General features: G+C 43.0%; 1 protein-coding gene across 8 annotated transcripts in view; it reads right to left on the bottom strand.

The window, feature by feature from the left end:
• Positions 1 to 291: 291 nt before the first annotated feature.
• The window catches only part of PPP6R3 (protein phosphatase 6 regulatory subunit 3), a 113931-nt gene continuing 89807 nt past the window's right edge, over positions 292 to 24415 (bottom strand). For 5 of the 8 annotated variants that reach the window (XM_056852214.1, XM_056852216.1, XM_056852221.1 and 2 more), the window contains 7 exons: positions 14850 to 14968; positions 13513 to 13666; positions 11368 to 11474; positions 10377 to 10527; positions 3396 to 3413; positions 2951 to 3073; positions 292 to 1764 (listed from right to left, as the gene is read on the bottom strand). In XM_056852214.1, the coding sequence (XP_056708192.1) occupies positions 1713 to 1764; positions 2951 to 3073; positions 3396 to 3413; positions 10377 to 10527; positions 11368 to 11474; positions 13513 to 13666; positions 14850 to 14968 (724 nt within the window). In that variant the 3' untranslated portion in view covers positions 292 to 1712. The remainder of the gene's footprint in view (positions 1765 to 2950; positions 3074 to 3395; positions 3414 to 10376; positions 10528 to 11367; positions 11475 to 13512; positions 13667 to 14849; positions 14969 to 24415) is intronic. The other 3 variants (XM_056852215.1, XM_056852220.1, XM_056852222.1) reach the window with 1 other exon arrangement.

Below are 24415 nucleotides of genomic sequence, written 5' to 3'. Positions count from 1 at the left end.
CATTTTTTTCTCCCACTCAACTCCTTAGGGGTGGGAAAGTGGGGCTGCAGGTGGTAATTCTCTACCCTGAGCAGGTACAGTGGATGCCAACCTACTTCGTATTATACAATAGATTGGGGGGAAGCAAAGCACAATATTCCCACCCTCTTTTGTCATTTTTCTGTATCATGTGAAACAGCCCTCAAATACAGCATAACATTTTTTAGAACACAGGTTCTAAAACTTCTAAAATCCACAAAAACTTATCAGTACTTTTGAAACATTAGAAATAGAACCAAAACAAAAAGGATATACCAGTATACATTAGTTTTTATTTCTGTATGTAATGTAATATTTAGGCACATAGCTTGGGACACTTTCTAAAATAAGTCATTGGCCATTGGTTTAGAGTATCCTTTTGGCTTTTAAATACTGGTCAGGAAAACAAATGATGTAAAAATAAATGAATATAACTTTCTATTAAAGAAATAAAAATGGATTTGCATCTAAAAGTGCAAGAGGTGAAATACTTTAACCCTTTCACCAGACAATGTGGCAATATACATTATATTGCTTCTGTTTGAGAAGGTGGCTGAAATTTCATGACATAGAAAATTATAAATTACAATTAGTTTCCATAATCACTATATATATACATAAGCCAGTTATGAAAAAAACTGGTTTAAACTTACAAATGAAAAACCTCACATAGATCAAAACAGTGAAAGTATAACAATTAACATACTCAAGTGCCCAATTTTGATATTTCCTTTAAAGATATTATACCTTTAAAATGCATGAACTGTAATTACATGAGCAGCATGAGCATTTCATTATATTTAGTTGATTTTTCAAAAGGATTACAGTGTTTTAAATATGAAGATTGTTTCAAAACTTTCAATTTTATAATGCTCTGAATTAAAGTACACCTTGGTGAATGGGTTAAAAAGGTAGGTGAATCACTTAAAATACACAACAAGCCATGTGCACTTCAAAATATTCTAGTGTTTCACCTGTAAGTTATTGTTTCAAGCAAACAAGACTTAACAGAATGTATGACTTTACAGTAACATCAATTTGTCAACTAAGTTGTAGCAATAAATACTTAAAATCTCTACCAATAGACTTACATTTTGATCTGGTTTAAACAATACAGAAAACAATTACCAATTGAAAACCTGCTGTAAAATGCTGAACACCAAAAATCCTGTTTAAATCATTTTTAATCTAAAACAACCAAAACATTTAGAGGGCGTTGCAGTTGTACTTTTTTTCTGCCAAACTGAAAGAAATATGGACTTCAAATTTCAGGGTGAAAAATGATGGAACTGCTAAACACTTTGGTCACTAATTGTCAAATAGTTATGCCTCAAATACATTAGATTTGTGTATTCACTTTTTTTTATAAAACTATTCTTACAGCCATTTTAACTATAGTATCACTACTATCATTACTTGGGTGGCAAGATCTTATTTCACAGGTCACCCATTATTATTTAGAACAATACAATATAAACATACGCAAAAATTTCTTGGTTTTTCTCAATGTGCAATTTTTACACTTATGAATTTCTGTACAATTTCTCAAAATCTAGAATATAAATGTTGCTGGTCCTGATCCCTTGCGAAATTAGTGCAGCAGTAACTGGCTCCAGTAGGGTCTAGATGAAATCCTCAAGATATCCTTGGATATCAGTTTATGTTCTTCAGCCAACAGCAGTCAATATCACATATCATACAGGGCCATTAACAGATGCCTCCGGTAGAAGCGCTTGTTGACCAGTCCTAAGGAGTTAAAAGGAGAATCTTAGCATTAGAAGATAATAATAAAGCTGCAGTTGTAGTAACAAGGGAGAAATACTGATAATATGAAGCTACCTAGGCTTCATTTCAGCTGGGAATGAAGAGTCATGGCTTTGTAGAACAGATTGTTTTTTTAGTTGAGGTTTGAAGGCCAAGAGAAGAGACCCAAATAAAGTGTTCTGGGAAGAGGTTCCAGGCATAAGGAAATGGAAGACTGGAGACCTAAGGGTAACTTAAAGTGGTCAAGTTGGAAGTAGAAAACTCATTGCCAGGGATATATTAGGCTATGAGAGCTGATGAAACATGGGAGGCACCAACTTGACCGGATGGGAGGCACCAACTTGACAGAGATGTAGGCAGCTCCATTGACGGGCCTGTCTGCCACCAGTGCTTCAGAACGGGAGAGGGCTTTCTGTCTGCTCTCTGTCCCTGCTGGTGCTGACAGGGGAGAGCAGCAGCAGAAGCAGTGATAGCTGTTGCTGCAGCTGCTTATCCCAGGGTGAAGGGAGAAGTGGCCAAGCTGCCCTCTTGTGGCAACTTGATTCCGGTTTCTGCCACGGGGCACTGTTCCATCTGACAGCTTCTTCTTTGTCCCCAACTGCCACCACTAGCAAGCGGTAGAGGAGACTGCTGCCAACTTTTTTGGGGGGGGGGGTGCTTCAGCATTTTATCCTGCTTCTTTATTAAGTGAGGTGGGAGAGCTGTGGAAGCTCATCCAGCCACGCAATGGGCAGGGCATAGACAGGGCATCAGACACCTCTTCAGAATACTAGATGCTTTCACAGAAGTGTGCATATGCCCTGCCCAAGGAGGAAGGGGATACAAGCTATACAGATACCTTACTCCACTGACAGCCGGATGGTGTTCTTAGGCAGGAGGCTCTCCTGAGGGTTCTAGCTTGTCCATTAAGTTCTGAATTGCACCTTTCTGATAAGACCACTTGCAGGGTGGGGCAAACAGCACTAGCTATCCTTTCATGCATTTTCACTGATGTAGTTCAGACATCTCCCAAGGTCACAGCAACATTCTGACTAGTTCATGTCTACACAATATCAGCACACACTTGTACATACATAAAGTGTTTTTGTTTTAAAGCCAAGGGGTTTCTGGGTTAGTCCTGGGCTGTCAACATCCTAGCATGTGAAACAAACTGGAGATCGAGGGCTACCTCTGTTCCAGGCTGCTGCTTGCAGGCTGTGCAGTGACAGGATTTTCTTCTCCAGCTTCTGAATTCTCCTCCACCAGGTATTTACAAGAAGCATCTTGCGAGGTAGACAATTTTCCTTCCTCACTGATGAAGAAACAGGGTACAGTTTCATTTATGTTTTAAACATTTTTTTTGCATCATCATGCACAAGTGGGAGGCTTGGGGAGAAAGGGTCCAGAGATTACATGCAAGTAGACATTAGAAATATGAGTGAAACACAGAAAACAAGCACATGGTTGTGGACTGTTCACATTCAACACTACCATCAGTTTATGTTCACATAAAAGGAACTGGACTGGAAAAAATGCAGGATGTCAGATTACAGAGTCATAGGAAGAGGAATAAAGAATGTACGCAGTGGCCAAAGTGATAAGGAATTAGATTAATTATCCTGTACTGTACATACCGATAGGATTTCAACACTCTGAAGCCAAAAATGAAGGGAGGGGGAAGAAGAATAGAAAAGGTATATAAAAAAGACCATCAACATTCTTTTAAAAAGAAACTAGTTCCTTGGGTCAAAGCTATTTAATTCAGCAGCCAAAAAGGAGGTGGCAGTAAATAATATCTTACTCTTCCTCCAAAGAATTTACACAGTTCTCCTCTCCCCATTTTAATCTCACAACAACCAAGCTAGGTAGGCTCAGAAAAGAGAGTGGGATTAGGCAACGGCCATCTAATTAAACCCAGAGTTGAGCCCAGACTCCCCATCTGACACTAAGGGGGAACCTTCAAGATTTGTTGAACAAAAATTAAAGATGGCCAGGGTGGAGGGGTGGATAAAATACAAAATATTTATGAAACAACCAAAAAACTCACAATATTACCTTGTCGGATCTTGGCCACCGAGGCAACCATAAACAGCATCATCAAGACCACAGAGCCGTGTTCAGAGTTCTTTTTCAAAGCATCAAGTGAGCCCAAATTAAAGTTCTTTAGAAACTTTAGAAACACAGAAAACTCTAAGCAAGGCTGTGTCCCCAGCAATGTTTCTGTGGTTGTCTAGGCAGCCCAAACTGGTAACAGAATTCTTGTGAGACTACTCGGCAAGATTTTGTTACCGTTTATTTTTCAGCTGAAGGGGGGGGGTTAAGGAGTACAGAAAAGAAGGGATAAAAGGAGAGACCACAGGGATGGGGGAGGAAGAACAGGGGCCAAATGTGGGAGCTGGAGACGACAGGCATGGGGAAGTGTGGGTGAGAGGGTAGGTAGGAGAGGAAAAAAGAACATCTGGAACATTACGCATTGCAAATAAATTTTAAAAATCAGCAAAAGGTAAGCAAGTACACATTCTATTAGTGACAACTATACCTCTATCAATAAAAAGAGGTTGAAACACTTCCCCAAAGCCCAAACTACCTTAACAGCTATACCCCCCCCCTCCGACTAACAAGTGCAATATGAAGATTCCCTAAATCCAGGTAATCCTACAAATAGGGTCCACCTATAACAAAGACAACAATCAGTCAAAAATATACTCCATAACCAACCAAAAAGCCACTCGCTTATAAGGTCGCACGATCTTCAAAGCAACTAGTCAGCAACATGAGCCCCAGCCAGCAGCCCGAAATGGTACCACCTACACCAGAATGACTGCTTCACACTTGCTGTTTCAGAGAAGTAGACCTCTGATTGGATATCAATCTGCTTGGCAGCTTCATGTAAGGTGCTCTGAGCTTCCCAAAAATAGAAGTGTAAAGGGGGGGGACTTGCTTACCTGTTGACAGTTGTTCTTCATATGGGTCATTTGTGCATTATGTGCTTTTTGCCTCAAAGAGCTGAGATTCAGGAACTTCTAGAATTCAGTTTTAGGCACAAAAAACCTTTTGCCTCAGAGACTCAACTTTGACTGTGCATGCCCAAAGGGAAGGAGTCACGCTTTCCCACTCAGTTACTTCCAAAAACTTAGCACTGTAGCAAATGTATACTACAAAGCACAGCTTTGTTTTGCAATGTGTTTTTATAATGTTTCATTTTAATTGATAGTGGCCTTGGTGGCCCTCATTAGGCAGATAATTTTGTGAGCAAATAAAGATTGATAAAGCATATGACAGCCGAAGATGGAAATGTAGAGAAATAGATGAGACTTAGATAATTTATTTACTGCCCTTAGCCAGATAAAACAGAAAACATGGGCTAATAAATTCTTACAAACAAAGAATTACAGTCAGAGTCTTATAACACTTAAAAAGAAAATTACAGCTGGGACACATCAGTCAATTGCGCTAAAGGGCTGTTCTATGGCGTCGAATTTTCATTGCAGCCATGCAAAATTTCGCAACCTGAATAGTGATTGAAGGATTATCCCCTTGTAGGAGCATCTCAATTCTTTCTCCTGTCATATCAGGTCCCATTCTCTATAAGATAGATGGGACTTATTTCCACATGTGGTGGTCATGTAAAAAAAGTGAAGTAGTTTTGGATACAAGTTCACCAAGAAATTCAGAAGGTCTTAAAAACCAATTTCCCTCTAGAGCCTGAATTGATGTTGTTGGAAATAATACCGGAAAAGCTGGAGAAAAGTCAAAGAAATTTGTCTAGCTATATGATCACAGTGGCAAGAACAGTTTTGGCATCAACCTATAAGCAAGAGGAGATTCCAGAATTGGGAAAGTGGCAAGATAAAATGGCAGAATATGCAGTGATGGCAAAACTATCTAATTTGGTGAAAGGAAGATCAATGGAAGAATTCCAGAAGAACTGGGCATCTTAATTTGATTATGTAAAACTCAAACTATAACTAAGTAATGAGGGGCTGTGGTAAAAATAAAAAAAATTGAAAAAATAACTGGAATAGTAATATTAGATAATAAATTCAATGGATATATGATATAACTTATATGGAATGGTAAACTGAGATTATTAGCCAAGTGAAGATTAAGTGAATAGGTAGAAATGATTAATATTATTGGTATAGTTTAAGATTAAGCAGTGTATTGAATGACAGCTGAATAGGTCTTTCCTTTGCTCTTTTTCTTTCTTTCTTGTAAGCTTGAACAGATAAATTTAAAATGAACCCCCTGTAAGTTGGACTATATTGTATATTGTATATGACTGAGTTTGTTATGTGTGTTTTTGTCTTTTCTGAAATTTCAATAAAAATGATAAAAACAACAACAAATGAGTTCGTTAAAGGCTTCCATTGCAGGTGGGTTGTCTGAATGAACGAATGATCAGTTGAAGAACAATCTGCTTTTACTGGTTCATGCACTCTGATTGGTGCAGACTAGTAACCTAAGCTTGCTGGAGGTGATATAAATGCTTTCATGAGAAAAGAGTTGTGCATTGCTCTGGCTCTCGCACTGAGGACAGAAGACTGGGCCCAGGTGTCTACACTAGAGAGCTCAGGAAAACTGATATCTGGGTGGAAAAGAACCTTTTCCTGTGGATCTGAAGGCAAGAACAGTCTGAGCATGGAATGCAGAGTCCACTGACTTGCCCTGATGAACAGCCACCAGGAACCTCTCTGGTGGAAGGCTTCCTGGGACTGAGGACCTCTTTCAGGGTGCTGGGAAGTGGGAGCATGGTAGCATCTATCAAGCCACTGGGTTTAGTGTGTCTGGAGGGAAACTCCTGCCATGCTGCTGTCACAGGAGAAGTGGAACCTTGGGCTGACCAGGCCAGCATGTTTGGATGAGAATTAGTGAAAGCACTTCAGGAATGAGCTCATATTCCAGAAAAATTCTGGACCTCCAAAGTCACTGCAGAGCCCATTCCAATGCCAGTTCCAAGGGCCAATTCATTAAGTGCTACAGAAGTAGTACAGGAAACCTATTCCGGCTCTTCCTGCTTCACTCCCATCTTGCTTGGTACCAGAGATCAAGTCTTTTTTTTCCCTTTGCCTGAAAGAGGTATCAGCCCCTGAATGAGATAAAGCGGCTCTAAGAAGAGCCTCATGTACTGATACGGAGGTTGATGACAATGTGGCTAAGGACTTTTCAGCATGCTCGGCTTACTCCTGATTTTCTTGGCAGTTGATCCACAAGAACTGGAATCAGTTTGGGCATGGTTGTTCCGCAAATCTGCCTTCCCTCTGCATTTTCACAGTTGGGGAGTCAGTTTATTTTCTTCCACACCTGCCTTTATTTTATTTATTTACTATTTATTTATTATTTTAAAAGGATTTTCAAGGGAGAGTACTGCTGTCATCAGTGGCATCATAGCATACACACCCTGTTTATTTATTTTTTGGACATGCTTATATTGGTCCCATGGCTGCATTTTTAAAATAAAATTGCACTAAAATATACTGTTGTAATGACAGGTCAAATAGGTTTTCTGAATTCCCAGCTTTCATTAAAAAAAACACCAAGTCTCTAGCCCTTTCCCTTGCAGAGATATAAGGGAAAAGGCATATCTCCACAAGGGAAGGAGCTAGAGACTTACTTCAAAAGGAAAGGAAAGGGAGAATTCAGAGAATCTGCATGACCTATCATTACAATGGTATATCGATATTTTAGTGCCATTAAAAACAAAAACCCCACATGTTCAGGGTAGGAGGGAGGAGAGGGAATGGTTTAATGCTAAACACAGCCCAATCATTGAAAAGCAATCTGGAGGTGGGTGGGACAAAAAAAACCATTAGATACATCATTCACAAGTTAAAAGGCAACTCAAAATTGGCTTCCAGAAAAAGATTGGGGTAAAAGTGATGTCAAAAGAAATGGGAAAAGAGTGGGAAACAAACAAACAAACAACGAAGTGAAAACTAAAGGCACAGAGATGCATGTGGAAATCAGGAGATCAATATGGGGCCAGAACTGACAAATTTTTTTTGGAAAAGCCCTGAGATCATGAACTCCTATTGAATATACTTCCGGACTGAGGTTTCAGCTGTTCCCTCAGATGCTGTCAAAGCCCTTTGCCAGAACAGCTCTGGAGGAACAGTTTTTCCAGGCTTATTTTGTCAACGTTTGACACTGTACACATGCCTCGACTATGTTATTCTCCCATAAGGTTCATCAGAAAAGGTAGATTTTCTCCATAGAAGTGACCCCGTTTGAACATGTCTTTTTGTAGCCAAAAATAAGCTTAACTATATGCAACTGTATCTAACTATACAGACTTTTAAAGACAGCTGTATATGAAAAGTATAAATACTTGACAGTGAGATGGCGAAAAAGGACAGAAGAATGTATGTTACACATACATACCTGACACACAGACATACTTTACAGAACATGATGAAAAGAAGCACTGGCTAGTGGGAAAAGAAATCCCCAGAGAGGGACAATGCTGAGGTGGATAAAAAGAATCCGAGTAGAAAAATGTGACTCCTCCCCATCAGGCATGCAGAAGCTGAAGCTGCATCTCTGAGGAGAGAGGATTCTGCATCTAAAAGCTAGCTCTAGAAGTTTTGAAATTGCAGCTCTACAAGCCATGTTATGGCCATGAAGTAGAAATACACTCAAGTAGGTGCCTGATTGTTTCCTAGTCACCATTCCAGTCACCTTTATCACTGATGCATACATGCAATTGTATTCAATATCTGTATTTAAGTAGAACATGCCTTCTGAGGTGGCCATCAAACAAATGCTAGGAAAAACATGGGTCCCCAACATGGAGACCTGCCAACGCCTCTCCTGGCACCCAAGTGTTTTTAAAAAGTGGGTGGGGCCAGGTAGGGCCTTTGCTCAGCAAGGCTTTTGATTGGCTGTGCAGATTTTTTTTTTTTTTTTTACAAATGTTGCTTTGGCAGCAGCTGCCACAACAACACTATAATCTTCATTGTGTGACTGTAGGAACCATTTTGTGGCTGACTCCACCTCCCACGGCAGCCATTTGGCAGCAGCCATTTTGTGGCTGTGCCCGCCATGCTAAGTCAGCATTCCAAAGGTGCCCACAGGCTCAAAAAGGTTGGAGACTCCTGGCGTATGTAATAAAAAGAGCTTGGCTAAGGAATATATGCCACTGTTCTATTCACAGAGCTTTTATGTATTGTGGATTCAGAAGAATTCATGACAAAATACAGAAACACCTCAGATTAAAGCTAAACAAAAACAGAAAATCTTGGTCACTGTATAACAGGCATGATGTCAGTGAATGCACGCTAAAAGGTGAAATGGCCAAGTTCGAACAAAGCCTTTTGAACTTCAACCGAAGAGAATACAAAGAAAGAATATGAACTGTATGGGCCAGGAAAAGAAACTAGAAATTTGACAGTGTTAACTTTTAAGGTATTGCTAAGTAAACAGTGGAGTGGGGGGAGTGCATTTTTTAAAAGAAAGCTACGTGTCAGGATCAGGAGTCTGTCCCTAGCATCCATAAGCAAACTCATCCAGGCAGGTAGCTCTGAAGCAGTAATACTTTATTAGGAGCAAAAAGACAGATTAAAGGGCTGACTGCCTACAGGCAGAGGCAGGTTACATGCTTAAGACACTACGGACTGAAAAGGTAAACACTGCTAGGCAACCCCGAGATAAGCGGTTTCCAGGAAGACAGACTAAACATTACCACAGCTGCAGAAAACAGGATGAGCGAAACTGTACACAGACGCTTATAGGCATGAGAACCAAGGACTTGACGTGTGGCCAGAACCTGGCCTAACTCATGTCATAAGAACATAAGAAAGGCCCTGCTGGATCAGACCAAGGCCCATCAAGTCCAGCAGTCTGTTCACACAGTGGCCAACCAGGTGCCTTTAGGAAGCCACAAACAAGATGACTGCAGCAGCACCATCCTGCCTGTGTTCCACTGCACCCAGAATAATAGGCATGCTCCTCTGATACTAGAGAGAATAGATATGCAGCATGACCAGTATCTATTCTAACTAATAACCATGAATACCCCTCTCCTCCATGAATATGTCCACTCCCCTCTTAAAGCCCTCCAAGATGTCAAGAGCCTTTGCTCCAGCTAAAAGGCAAAGGCCTGACACTAGGGTCACCTTGCATCACTTCTTGATGCTCTACTGAGATGCATCAAATCTGCACACAACTTTTGACAGAGATACGTTAACACTTTCCAGCAATCAAAAAGGGCAAGAGTCCAGTAGCACCTTAAAGACTAACAAAAATATTTTTGTTAGTCTTTAAGGTGCTACTGGACTCTTGCCCTTTTTGACTACTGCAAACAGACTAACACGGCTACCCACTGTGAACTTTCCAGCAACATCATTAACAGTACAAGGATGGAGGGAAAAGGTGCTAATCCATCCACTTAACTAGCCACTGGAAACAGGCCATTTGGGTTATCTGTAAGCCAAACACTGTATGAATCCAGAAGGCCAGACACTCCCCCCGCCCGCTATTCCCTGCTTACTGAAGTTTGTAAAACACAAAGCTAGATCACAGAGCGATAAATCTGTCAGCCACATTTATGACACATCAAGAACAAATGAGCCAAAGCTTTCTCTCTTCATGTGAATCAGAGCATTCTGTTTCCTCACCTTTTGAAAACAGCAGTTTCCGTTTTAGCATCTACAGTAAGGCTCAGGGTCTCCTTCATGCTGCCATTCATTACTGTCTCAGTCACCTTGTCTGCATTTTCTGCATCATCTTCTCCATCGGAACCAGCCTCCATTGCAACAGTTCCTGCAGCTGGAAGGAAGAATGTGAAAAATTATCATTTGTTATATTTTTATTTCACTTTTCAAACCCGAATTGGATTCCACGTGGTTCACAGGAAATGAAATGGAATACAAATGACAATTAAAATCCAGCATTAAAGGAGTCTCAGAGAGGACCTCAATGGAGTTAGATCTAAGCGGGTGGGAGGACTGGACTGCCTCCTACCCTTCCCTTCTGACAGTCTCATCAAGAATGGTGAAATCACAGAACATTAAGCTCAGCAGCCACAATTAAAATTATTTCTAAAATGAAGGAAAAAAGACTAGGCCAACATTTTCAAGATGAAATCATGGCCTTTTCTCACAGATTGAATCAGAGTATAAAGTTTGTTCTCTCACTTTTTGAAATTTTTGCAGTACTTCCTACAGTAAGACACGATTCTTTTCATGTTGTCATTCATTACTGGCTTAATCCCTAAATGTGGACAATTTATCAGCTACTTTTTAAAACAAGAACCCTGCCTGATGGGAGTATATACAATACCTTAAAAAGATCCTTATAATAATTCTCTGACTTTTGTTTAATTATTCAACAATGTATTCTTTGACATTTTTGCAGTTGCTTTTCAGCACAAAATAGACATGTGACCATGGATAACGGCCATTAAAAATGTTCTTTAGAACCTTGCATATTATATAACAATCCTTCCGCCATGCTCTCATTACCTCTTAAGATGTCCATTACTTGTGCAATTTGGGAGAAGTACAACCGTAATCAGAGTTACATCCTTCTAAGCTCAAATTCCATTTTTTATATAGCAAAACAGAAGATTTCCCTATTTACACAAAGCATGTCTTATTTCACTCTTACCTTCTGGTTGTGTTGCAAGTGCTGCGACATTTGCACTCAAAGGGTCTACTGGCTCTGTGTTGGTTTCCATCTCCACAGGTGAATTACTTCTTAAGGAATCTTTCGAACTTGAGAAGAAATGGAAGCTTTGATCAGTTCTATTTCCACGGTTTTTATATATATATATATATATATATATATATGTATGTATGTATGTATGTAAATGTATGTATGTGTGTGTGTATATATATATATATGTATGTAAATGTATGTATGTGTGTGTGTGTATATATATGTATGTGTGTGTGTGTGTGTGTGTGTGTATATATATATATATATATATATATGTATGTATGTATATATGTATATATATATATATGTATGTACTATCTGCTGCAGAACTCATTAGACCTAATTCGTTTTCCTCCAACCAAACTGTGAAAAAAGACTTTCACTATGACAACACTAATTCGCATCAGAAATACCCAGACCATCTGGAGGTAACTAAGGGTTTGAGAAGGTCCTGGGGCTATTTGTGAGTGTAATCAAATCTTTACTCCCTTTATATACAAGCATTATTTGCAGAATTGCAATTAGGATAAATGTTCTGTCCCTTTAATAGAAGCTTATTAATAAATAACATTACCTAGTAAATAATGTAAAAAATGTCCTGCCCCTTTACCAGAAGCTTAATGATAAATAACATTACCTAGTAAATACTGTAACTCCGTGCCATGAAAAAATTCAGCTGCCCATTTCCACACTCTAAGCCTCTATTAAATAGAAAGCACATTTTTCTCCAGGCCGGATGACCTCTTATTTAATGCCAAAATTACCCCTCAGGTACTGTAGTATTTTAACAGTTCAGCTTGTAGGGCACACTTACAATCCTTTTTTAACCTTTGAAATTACAATGCAGAATCTCCACTAAAGCTAATTAATGTTAATTACTGGAATTAATTCCAAGAACTACTATACCAAAACTACTAATTATCTCACACTGCTGAAAGGAAACTCTCCAAATGAATTTCACAGGCATATCTGGACAGTCTCATTCACAGGAAGAGACTAAAATATATGTCAGATCTATAATAAAAGCAATCTCATGCACTCTATAAATAACAGGTGTTTATTTACTAGTATCTTTAGCTCTAATTATAATTTCTGAGCATTCTATCCCTTCTCTATCTTCCTGCACATATGATCCACAAGGCATCCATCCATAGCAGCAAAGAGACGGCCAGTTCTGTTCCCAAGAGAGCAGGGGCTTCACTGCTTTCTACTGATTTGGCAGTGCTGATCACTTACAAAGTAAAGGGTGACTTGTTATGGTGCTAAGACAGACTTATACTCACAAGCAGTTAAAAGCTTATATGAGGAAATGGAATACAAATTCATAAGTGTTTGTGAGTGTTTACAACCCTTATAGCTAAAAGATGATTGATCCCAATTCCCTTTTAGAACTAGGACAGGAAGGAGAAATGACAGGTGTTAAAAAACCTGCAGTGTATGCAACCTTTTCTACTGCTTCCAGTTGATTTCTATCTATATTCGGGGGATTTTACTGCTGCATTCACCCCAAACCCACAGGCCTAGAATTGACAGAGCAGCATGCTACCAGGAGCATGTGAGGACAGGAACAGAACCTTAGGTTCTGGGGGTTCTTCTCCTCTCAGGGATATATGAAAAATGTTCATTCATGGAAATAGCTTTCTTTGAGTTGAAGATTAGTTTTTGGGGAATGGAAGTTTTCATGCAATTCTAAATTGCTAAAGCCAGCTCCAGGGAACCCCTCATGTGTGGAAGGACATGACAGAGAAGATGAACTGAAACACAGGTAAAGAGAAGGCCATAGGAATGCTGATGCCTGGCTCAGGGCTACTGATTTTGTTCTGCAGCATGAAACACAGAACTGAAGCTAGGAGACCCCAACCCAAAAAGTGGGACATTGAAGTTTTCTATTGTTCATCTCAAGAATAAAGGTTGTTTTAGGGCCTAATTATTACATACATTGTCATCTCAATTGTAATACAAAAACTCGCTCTACAATGGTTTCAAAGAAAACCACAATTTAATATTTTCAGGCAAAAGCATAGGCACTCTTTGCATCTTGGCCTTTTCTTTAACTCCGTTCACAGTTTTTTGAGCAGTATAGTACTTCGCTACCTTAGAGAGGATGTGAACTCTGAAAAGGAAGCCCAGCCAGTTTCTTTGGCTGGCACAGGTTCTTCTGTGCTCCATACATCAGACCCAACAGAATCCAGATTGCTGCCGTGTGTGGTTTCCATAGGAACATCAAAGTTAGCTGACCAGTTAGGTGCTGGAAAGATTGACACATTTGTAATGCCACAAAACAGTAATCTAAACATAACATTCTCTAAAGCAAACCATAAAAATAATTTGCAAAAAGACTTTTTAAAAATCTATGATCCAGAGGGAGATCTTTATCAACACAATCTGTAACTCGCTGCCGGCAGTCCTACAGTGGGAGCACTTTGAGATGAAATTGTCATTTGAAGGACTAGAAGCATTAGCAATCAGTCTCCATCCATCTATATGAGAGACCAGGGATACGCAGTAGAAAAATTATCGTTTTACTTCCATATTGCCAAGTTAGGAAGGGCATGCTTATTGGTAAGCCTCAGGAGGATTCTTGTTGTTTGAAAGATGTTCCAGAAATCCTGGAAAAATACTTGCTATTTAAGAATTAGGATAGGTATGCTCTCCCTGATTCCTCCCATGCAGAATTAAAATGGAGCATGGAGGGAGAGTAAGGAGAGGCCTCCAGCTGATCAACAGCATATGATCCCTTTACATTTTAAAGAGCCAGTATTTTATGAGGGATAGACCTGGCCTTGAATCCAATCGCTGAAATATCGAGCATCTTTTCAGGTCAGCAATATCTGACTGCACAACCCTACAAGAGACTGAGCTACTCCTCCATTCTGACAGATAAAAGTGCATCATTATAGAACTTGCTTACACTTTCTCAACAGAACTCATTAAGGAACAGAGACATTATAATTTAATAAAGTCAATATTAGAATTATTATTTCCAACCTGAAGTTTTTCCAAGACTTTTGTGGAAACAAGATTTTTGATCCCTGCAAGCCCAGTGTCACTGCTCTCTCACATTTGATGCTTCATGGCATGACTACATGATCAGATACCTCTGAATCGGAAACTTCACATATCTTTTAAGTTTAAATCATCTCTGCTTTAGCCACACACTGTTGCCTGTACATAGGATTTCCCATGTCTCTTCACACCCAAGAGAATGACTATGCTTGTGCTTACTTAATCCCAAAATAACCAAACAAATGCCAAGTCCAAAGTAGCATGCTCTTACTACAGTCTACTTACAATTTCAGATTTACCACTGATCTGGTGAACAAGTTAGGGTATGGGCCCTCATATTAACAGTGACACTGATGAAAATCTTAGCAGAAAAGCTAAATGCCCTCCCACTTTTGGTGACAATGGCCCACTGTAAAGCAACCTACGTTCGTTTAAATCTACTTCCATCTTGTCTTCTGTATTGGTGCTTGAGTCAAACAAGTCTTGCTTTGCTCCATCCTCTTCTTCAGAATCTGTACTTTCTTCGCTGTCTGTACTGCCTGAGCTTTTTTTATTTTTTAAAGAGAGAGACAGACAAACAAACAGAAGGATAATTACTTCCACTAAATGAGAGGCTCTCCCTTTTCTAAGGATCAACACAAAGCAAAGCTCCACAGGGAGGCTGAAGAGTACGAGAAGTCGGATGGACCTTGCTTGAATGAAAATTAACCATATTTGGTTAGACGCAAGCCAATTGTAACAAAATATAGAAAAGACTCCACTGAAATTGATCATGACCCTGTTCTGTTGTAAAACTCCTGGGTTAAAAGTGATCTTCCAAGTAGTAACAACAAATCCATTAAAGAAAGGATACATAATGGGACAAAAATAGGCAGGAGTGTCAAAGGGGGCTCAGCAATAGCTGTCTAGCGCCCACAAAAATCTACAACCCTTCTGATGCAGTGAAAAACTGTTCCAAAATACAAGAAATAATAAAAACAGGAAAAGAGGAAGAATTGTATCAAGAGCTTGGCAGAGCTATGGAAGATTGTATGAGACATACATATTCCTTTATTTATTTATTTCTATTTGTGCCCTACTCTCCATCCCCGGTTAAGGCCACGCTTTCTTTTCTTTTTTATAAATTGTTATTGGGGTTTTTTTTTAAATACAAAAAGCAAAAAGGCAGGGAAGGGATAACATTTTATGCGTACCTTGTAACCCATTCAAACTAAAATCAAATATTTTTTAAAAAACGCTATATCACTTAAACTCTTCTAACTTAGTGTTACATTCTCCCACTAATAATTCAAGTACCTAATACTACATAATAATTCTATAAATCAGATTATAGTAAAACAATATGAACCATATTTATCATAAAATGATTGCCATTTCTGTTGATGTTCTTCAATTGATTTTCCCTGTAATTGATCAGTGAGCTTTGCCATAGTAGCGAATTCCATCATTTTTGTAATCCATTCGGTCAGGACAGGTGTCTATTTGTTCTTCCAGTGACTAGCATATAAAATTCTCGCCACGGTAACTGCATATTGGAAGAATTCCTTTTGCATGACTTGTAGTTGAACCGGCAAGGCAAGGCTTTCAATACAATGCTTTTTACAGTTTTCTTCCCATGGCTAATACACCAATAGCACAGGAACAAGTACACTGTCCTGATTAGGACAGTTTAGAACATAAGAACATAAGAAAGGCCCTGCTGGATCAGACCAAGACCCATCAAGTCCAGCAGTCTGTTCACACAGTGGTCAACCAGGTGCCTTTAGGAAGCCACAAACAAGACGACTGCAGCAGCACCATCCTGCCTGTGTTCCACCGCACCCAAAATAATAGGCATGCTCCTCTGATACTAGAGAGAATAGGTATGCAGCATGACCAGTATCCATTCTAACTAATAGCCATGAATACCCCTCTCCTCCATGAATATGTCCACTCCCCTCTTAAAGCCCTCCAAGCTGGCAGCCATCACCACATCCTGGGGCAGGGAGTTCCACAATTTAACTATGCGCTGTGTGAAAAAATATTTCCTTTTATCTGTTTTGAATCTCTCGCTCTCCAGCTTTAGCAGATGACTCCGTGTTCTAGTATTATGGGAGGGAGAAAAATGTCTCCCTGTCCACTCTCTCCAAACCATGCATAATTTTATAGACCTCTATCATGTCTCCCCTTAGCCGCCTTCTTTCCAAGCTAAACAGCTCTAAGCGTCCTAACCGCTCCCCATAGGACAGTTGCTCTAGTCCCTTAATCATTTTGGTTGCACTTTTCTGCACCTTCTCAAGCTCTATAATATCCTTTTTTAGGCGTGGTGACCAGAACTGTACACAGTATTCCAAGTGTGGTCTCACCATATTTTGCATTAACTACTCTCAGAACACTTTTTGTAGTTTTATTAAGAGTGTGGCCACCTAAGAATCTAATGATTTATTCAGAGTGAGAACGGAGCCTTGTGTACTCACGGTGACGGCTCCTTCTGTTCTGGGTTGAAGGGCATCTTGATCCGTGGGTATTATCATCACGTGCTCAGGGAGGCAGGACCAAACATTTTTTCAACAGCTTCCTGTCTCCCTGGGCGGGAAACCCAGTTTACGGACTCGCCGAGCTAATGAGACAGGTAAGTGCATAACAAATAACAGCACTGCGCTTAGACAAAACAGTGAGCTCCTTGAAAAGAACAATTATGTTAACACATAAGGAACAATAAGGAAAGATCCCTGGTTAAATGGCGGACATAGGGAGAACCATATAACAACTCACAAACTGTTACAAATCCCTAGCTTCAGTATTCTATTTGTGGGAATAAGAGTGTCTTGGACCTGAGAAGGGTGGGCAAGATGCCCTTCAACCCAGAACAGAAGAAGCCGTCACGGTGAGTACACAAGGCTCCGTTCTCGGTTCTGGGTGGAAGGGCATCTTGATCCGTGGGATATCCAAGAGCTATGCCCCGGGGTGGGACTCAGTATCAGTCCAAGACCTGCTGCAAGACCCTCCTACCGAAGGCAGCGTTAGCAGATGCCCTGGAGTCTATTTTATAATGTTTTACAAAGGTAGAGGCTGTCGACCAAGTGGCTGCTCTACATATTTCTTCCAGGGAAGCTTGTTTATTGAAGGCTGCCGAAGTGGCTGCACTGCGCACTGAGTGTGCGGTAATTCCTGATGGTGGAGGTATTTTGCTGGCCCTATAAGCCTCGACAATACACTGCTTGACCGCCGAGCTTATGGCGGAGCTGGACATTTCCCCCCTTTTGTTGGGATTGGTGATGGAAATGAATAGCGCGTCAGATTTTCTAATGTTGGCTGTGCGACTAAGGTAAACCTTCAATAGTCTGCGTAGGCCTAACTTGTGCCACTCTTTTTCCTTGGGATGAACTGGATGAGGACAAAAGGATGGCAAGTGTATTTCTTGAGACCTGTGGAACAAGGAGTTTACCTTGGGTATAAAGGTGGGGTCCATTCTTAATACCACATTGTCCCTATGAAAAACGCAGAAACTCTCCCTGGAGGAAAGTGCTATAAGCTCAGACCTGAGCCGAGCGGAGGTCACTGCTGTGAGGAAAATAGTTTTTAGCCTCAGCATTCTAAGGGACACTTCCTTGATTGGTTCAAAAGGTGGCCTAGTCAGAGCCGAAAGGACCACACTGAGGCGCCAGGTAGGGAAACGATGTACTACCGGTGGCCTGGTTTGTGTCACGCCTTTTAAAAAGGTTATGACGTGCGGGTGTCGAGACAGAGGTAATCCTTCGATATCGGTTAAAACAGTAGACAATGCCGCTACCTGCCTACGTAAGGTAGATGCTGAGAGACCCATATCCAAACCCTCGTGAAGGAACTCTAGAATTTTAGGGTTCCCTGGAGAAAGGGGATCGATGGACTTTTGTTTGCACCAGAGCACAAAGGCTCTCCAGGAGGTATTATATATTCTCCTGGCCGATGGTTTTCTAGCTTCCAGCATCGTGTCTACCACTGCAGGACAGTAACCCATTCTCAGGAGCGATCCCCGCTCAATTTCCACGCGGTTAAGCGCAGTCATTGAGGTTTTCGGTGGAACAGGGGCCCTTGATGTAGAAGCTCCGGAATGGCCGGACGCTCCTAAGGAGGTTGAACTGACATTTTTTGTAGACTAGGAAACCAAGGTCTACTTGGCCAAAGAGGAGCAATGAGTATGACTGTTGCTCTCTCCTTTCTGATCTTCCTCACCACTCTCTGGAGTATGGGAATGGGGGGGAATGCGAACAGGAGCTCCTGTGGCCACGGAGCCACCAGCGCATCCATTTGTTCCGCTTCCCGATGAAAGTACCAGGTAAAAAACCTGGGAAGAAGACGGTTGATTGCCGAGGCAAAGAGATCCACTTTGGGACGGCCGAACCTCTCCTGAATCTGTCTGAAGATGGACTCGTTGAGGGACCATTCCCCTTCGTCTAGTACTTGTCGACTCAGCCAGTCGGCCTGTGAATTTAGAGACCCGCTGATGTGCTCTGCGGAAAGAGATAACAGGTTTGACTCTGCCCAAAGAAGAATCGCCTTTGCCTCCTTGTGGAGACTGGGTGACCTCGACCCCCCCATTTGTTGACGTACGCCTTGGCCAATATGTTGTCCGTTCGGACCAAGACGTGTTTGTGTCGAAGTGTGTGTTGGAAGTGGAGCAATGCCAGATGTATTGCCCTCAGCTCTAGCCTGTTTATGTGGAGCTTTCTTTCCCTTTCGGACCAAGAGCCCTGGGTTACCAGGGACTGACAGGTGGCTCCCCACCTCCACCAGGCTGGCATCTGTGAACACCTGGATCTGATCTTCCACTAAGAAGTGCAATCCCCTGTTGAGGTTGCTGCTCCTGTGCCACCAAGCCAGAGACTGCCGGAAGGCTAGGGGCAGAGGGATTACTCTGTCCCTGCTCCTTGTGATGAGGTCCTGGTATGGCTGAAGCAAAGTCTGGAGTTCCCGTGAGTGGAACCTGGCCCATGGTACCGAGATTATGCAGGCTACCATCTTCCCTAGTAACTTGGCTAGGTTCATGATTTTGCCCCGAGTGGAGCAGATGGTGGCTTTTACCATAGACTGGATTTTGATTATCTTGTCCTTGGGAAGAATCACTAAGTTGCTGTGCATGTCTATGATAACCCCCAGATGTTCCAACCTTTGTGAGGGGATCAGGTGGCTCTTCTCCAGATTCACCAGAAAGCCGTGTAAAGTCAGAACTTGGATCACCCTGGAGGTGTGTTCTAGTGCCTGCTCTCTGGACCCCAAACAGATCAAGAGATCGTCGAGGTATGGAAACACAGTAATCCCCTCCTGGCGAAGCAACGCTACCAGCGTCACCAGGATTTTGGTGAAGACACAGGGAGCGGAGGTCAAACCAAAGGGAAGGGCCTTGAACTGATAGTGCTTCTTGCTGTAACAGAATCGGAGGAACCTGCGATGGGACTGATGGATGGGGACATGGAGGTACGCCTCCTTCAAATCCAGGGAAGTGAGGTACTGGTCCAATTGGAGAGCTTTTAGAATGGATCGGAGCGTCTCCATGCGGAATTTTCTGTAACGCACGCTCCTGTTGAGGTGTTTCAAATCTAAGATAGCTCTCCAGTCCCCATTTTTCTTGGGGACTGTAAAGAAAATTGAATATACCCCACTTCCCTGTTCGTTTTGGGGAACAGGCTCTATGGGCTGGATCTGCAGGAGATGTAATATTGCCTCCATGGTTCTCTGGTGCTTCTCTGGTCGTACCGACCTTGGGGAATTTACAAATCTGTCCCGGGGTATGTTGGTGAAATCTATGCGGTAGCCCGATTGAATGACCTGAGACACCCAGGCGTCCGTGTAAGATCTGTCCCACACGTCGTGGAAAAGGAGGAGCCTGCCCCCTATCTCCGTGAGGTTGGCGTCACTGTTTTGGGGTCTTGGGGAACTTGTCTCCCTTGGCTTTCGAGAATTGCTGGTGTCCCTGGGGGGGACGAAAAAATCTGCCACCCCCCCTGCGAGACGACCCCCTGTAATTGCTGCTGTTGCCCCATGCCCCTCTTCTGTGATCTGGTCTGAAGGGAGTGAGTGTATGCGAAGACCTAAAATTGGGGAAGGAGGATGAGGATCTCCCATCCCTCTTGTAAGACCTGGGGAGCACTTTCTTTTTATCCTTATTTTCCACTAGAATCTTTTCTAGTCTTTCCCCGAAAAGCTTTCCCCCAGTATAAGGGTAGGACATCGTTAGTGTCTTGTTCTTTATTTCATTCTGCCAAGGGCAAATCCAAAGTGCCCGTCTGATGGCAACGTTGGAAGATGTGGCCCTGGCTGCAAAAGACATGGCATCCAAGGATGCGTCTGCCATAAAGGCCGAAGGCTTGAGGAGTCTGTTAAGCCCTTCTGTTAGTTTGCGACTGTCCCCGGTGTACAACTGTATGATCTTTCTGAGCCAAACTATAGAGGCCCTTGCCATGATTGATGTTGCCGCCGAGGCCTGAATGGCCAGGGTGGAAGCCTCGTGCAACTTTTTAGATAAGATTTCAGCTTTCCTATCAATGGGATCCCTAATGCTTCCCATCCCATCCTCGGTAGGTAGATCTGGGGAATCGACTGCTGCCACGGGGGCATCTATGAGCGGGAGCTGAAATAGTGACATGGCTTGAGGATGTTGACATGTAAGACTGCACATGGCAAGCAGATGTAAAGGATCTAAGTGACAGCCAAGTGATTGGTGGTGTCACATGACAGCTCAATGACTGAGCAGAAAAACTGGCTTGTACTGGACTGAGCTAGATGGTCCTGGAGACAAGGCAGCCAACAGTTGATTGGCTGGGAGACTATGCCAGATATGTATATAGGTGTGTCATATATGTATTGGGTTGTGGGTTGTGAGAAGTAGATGCTTTGCGTAGCATTCTGTCACTGTACAATAAAATAGCACTTTTATACTACGTGCTGACTCTGCTGTATTCACTCGCTGCTGTGGTGTCTGATACTTCTTCCAAACACCAACAGGGCTATGGGCCCAGAACGACTGCGCTAGGTGCTGGAGGTTCTGAACAGAGGTTTATCTGTGGAACAAGTGCCGTGGACTGCAGTGGGAGCGAGTGAATGTCTGAGGTGAATTCAGACGGAGCAGAGGAAAAGGCAAGCCTATCTGCTGGCAGTGAATTGTCGGGAGCAGAGGAGGAGGCGAGCCTATCTGCTGGCAGTGAGTTGTCGGGGGCGGAGGAGGAGGGTGATACAGAGCTTGAGGTGCCGGGTGCTGACGACATGGCACAGGCGGCTACAGCGTTGCTTGTGGACAAGCTCACCTCCACCAACTATGAGGTCTGGGCATTGCGAATGCAGCACTATCTCAAGAGAGAGGCGTTGTGGAATTATGTAGCTGACCCCCCAGACCCAGAAACAGCTCAAGACGTAATTAAAGATGAGAAGGCACTAGCGACCATAGTGCTGAGCGTGGCAGACGACCAGCTTGTTTATATTACGGGAGCTTTGAACGCGAAAACAGCTTGGAATTACCTTAAACAAGTTTATGTACAAAAGACAGCTGGCTCTTTGATGACTATCACCCGAAGGATGTATCGGACGGTTTTGAAAAGTGGAGCGCCAGTGAGATTGCACATGAACTCTTTAGCAGAGTGCTTTCAAATGCTGGAACAGAGGGGGAAAGCTGTATTGGAAGAAGACAAGGTCTTCATACTATTAAGCTCTCTGTCGGAGGATTACAATATGTTAATCACTTCTTTGGAGTCTCTGGACACAGGCCAGCTGACGTGGGAGTATACGGCTGGGCGTTTGTTGGAGTTTGAACGGAGATTGATTGCGTCGGCATCTGGGAAGCCTGCCCGGTCCGAGGGAGGAAAAGATAACAAGGAAAAGTTTGCAGAGAAAAAGCACCTGTCGTTGGATTTACAACATGTGGTTTTAAATGTAAAAAGATGCTTTTTGTGTGGTCAGAAAGGGCATTTAAAACGCGACTGCCCTGACGTCAAGAAAAAGAGACAGTCATCAGCAGGTGCAGCCAGAAGCCAGACAGCGTCATTGGTGAGGACAGAGACTAATGACTCTACTGGCATGTGGATCCTAGGTCTGAGCTATCTCAGAGTGTTTGGGGTAAAAGCCTGGGTAAATGTGCCTTTAAACCAGAGAAGGAAAGGAGGAGCTAGAGCCAAAAAGCTCACTTTCCTAGGGAATCAAACAGGCATGAAAGCCTACAGGTTTGCCAATGAACACAATTGTCTGAGTTACAGCAGATCAGCCAATTTCTGTGAAAATAGTAATTGGGATAAGATCCATGGGCATCAGGTGTCTCAGTGTCAGGCTGCTATCTCGGTTTCGTTATTGCCTCTGTCTCTGTGCTGTATTGTCTGCCCCCCAAGGTCGCATACCTAGGCCTGGGAACTCAGCTCCTGGGAAACTGTATTCATGCGTGTAATCTCCCGCCTTTCCTGCCTTATAATATCTCCCAGCTAGTGAGCCTCTCATAGCTGTCATTTTATTTGTTTGCACTGTATGCCTATTTGATCAGTAAAAGCCATCTGTTTGGACTCTATATGACTTTGTGGTGATTTCTGGTTCTGTGGGCCAAGGGCTGACATTATGACAGCTATCACTCATCTTCACCGTTCTCCTAGCCAGGCTGGAGCCCAGGGGGGTTCGCCTGCCACTTGGATGGGAGCTGTGCAGCTCTCCAGGTGATCTACTACCCTGGAGCCCTTCTCAGAGGACCCTACTCTGTTACAAGACTTAATCGCTGAACTTTTCCGGACGACCCGAGAGGTTTGCCGCTTGAGGGGACTGGTACAGGCGCAGTGGCAATCTCTTACAGGACGTCTCTGGATGTTAACATCGGAGGATACTGATGCTCGTTTAGATCTTCAGGACTTGGATCAATTACTGGACGATGCCCGATTGGCGACTGAGGATTTACAAATATTAACTGGACTTTTGGATAATCTTATTTCTCGACAAACTCTTTCTACCATGGCGGGAGCCCCGCCGGAGGGTTTTTCCCTGATCCCGGATGCGGCCAGCTGCCAGGCTGAGGCCAAGTGAGTCGCTATTAGCACCGCTCTTCTCCTTGTGGAATGTACAAAGGACACCCCGGTAGCCACCTTGGCTCAAGTTTTGACCCCGACGTTTGGAGCCGAGGCATCCGCACTGGCGGTTCGAGTACAACCTCTGCTGGGCGGGGAACCTGACCCCATACTCTTGCTCCTCGAGACAGAACTTTTGCCGCGCATTACGGCAGAGACTGCCCTAAGACTTGAGAACGCCAAAGTTCTTGCGGATCAGCAAGCCGCCGAAGCGGCTAGGGTCGCAAGAGAGAGAGAGGCGGCGGAAGCAGCCAGGGCGGCTGCAGCAAGGATTAGGAATCAGGCGAACGTGGACACGCGCCCCAAGGACTATGTACTGGGACTATCAGGTCTAACTTTTTCCCCGGCGTTTGTCCCGTCGCGTGCGACCCAACGCGCACGCCGTTTGGCTGACCGACGTCGAGACTCAGATGAGTCTGAAGACGAGGATTTATATGGGGATAGCTCTCAATGGGCCACGAGCTTCCGAACCAGTAAGCCTCATCTTACTGGTGGCCCAAGTGAGGAGGTTCATCTTTTACGAGCCCAGAATCGGGAGCTCTCCGACCGTGTTGATCAACTCCAGGAAGTAATGGAACTTATGCTTCAAGAGAACAGGCAATTACAACAAACCCTGATAGCTCAGAGACAGCCCGTTCCGATACCGGGTCAGGGGGTACCCGTACAACCACCCGCTAATGTGCCTGCTCCACCCTTACCTCCTGGAGCTCCTGTTGCTCCTCCGCCCGGACCACCCGTGCAACCACCTGCTAATGTGCCTGCTCCACCCTTGCCTCCTGGAGCTCCTGTTGCTCCTCCGCCCGGACCACCCGTGCAACCGGGTCAACCCGCGCCCGGCCCTTGGAAGCAACTCAAATTGAGGACTACGTATGACGGATCTCTTGAGACTTTGCCTTGTTTCTTGCATCAAGTGGACAGTTATATGCGAGAACAAGGTCACC

The sequence above is a fragment of the Euleptes europaea genome, chromosome 6, assembly GCF_029931775.1.
Source record: "Euleptes europaea isolate rEulEur1 chromosome 6, rEulEur1.hap1, whole genome shotgun sequence".
NCBI classification, from domain to species: Eukaryota; Metazoa; Chordata; class Lepidosauria; order Squamata; family Sphaerodactylidae; genus Euleptes; species Euleptes europaea.
This window is presented reverse-complemented; position numbering and strand designations above follow the sequence as displayed.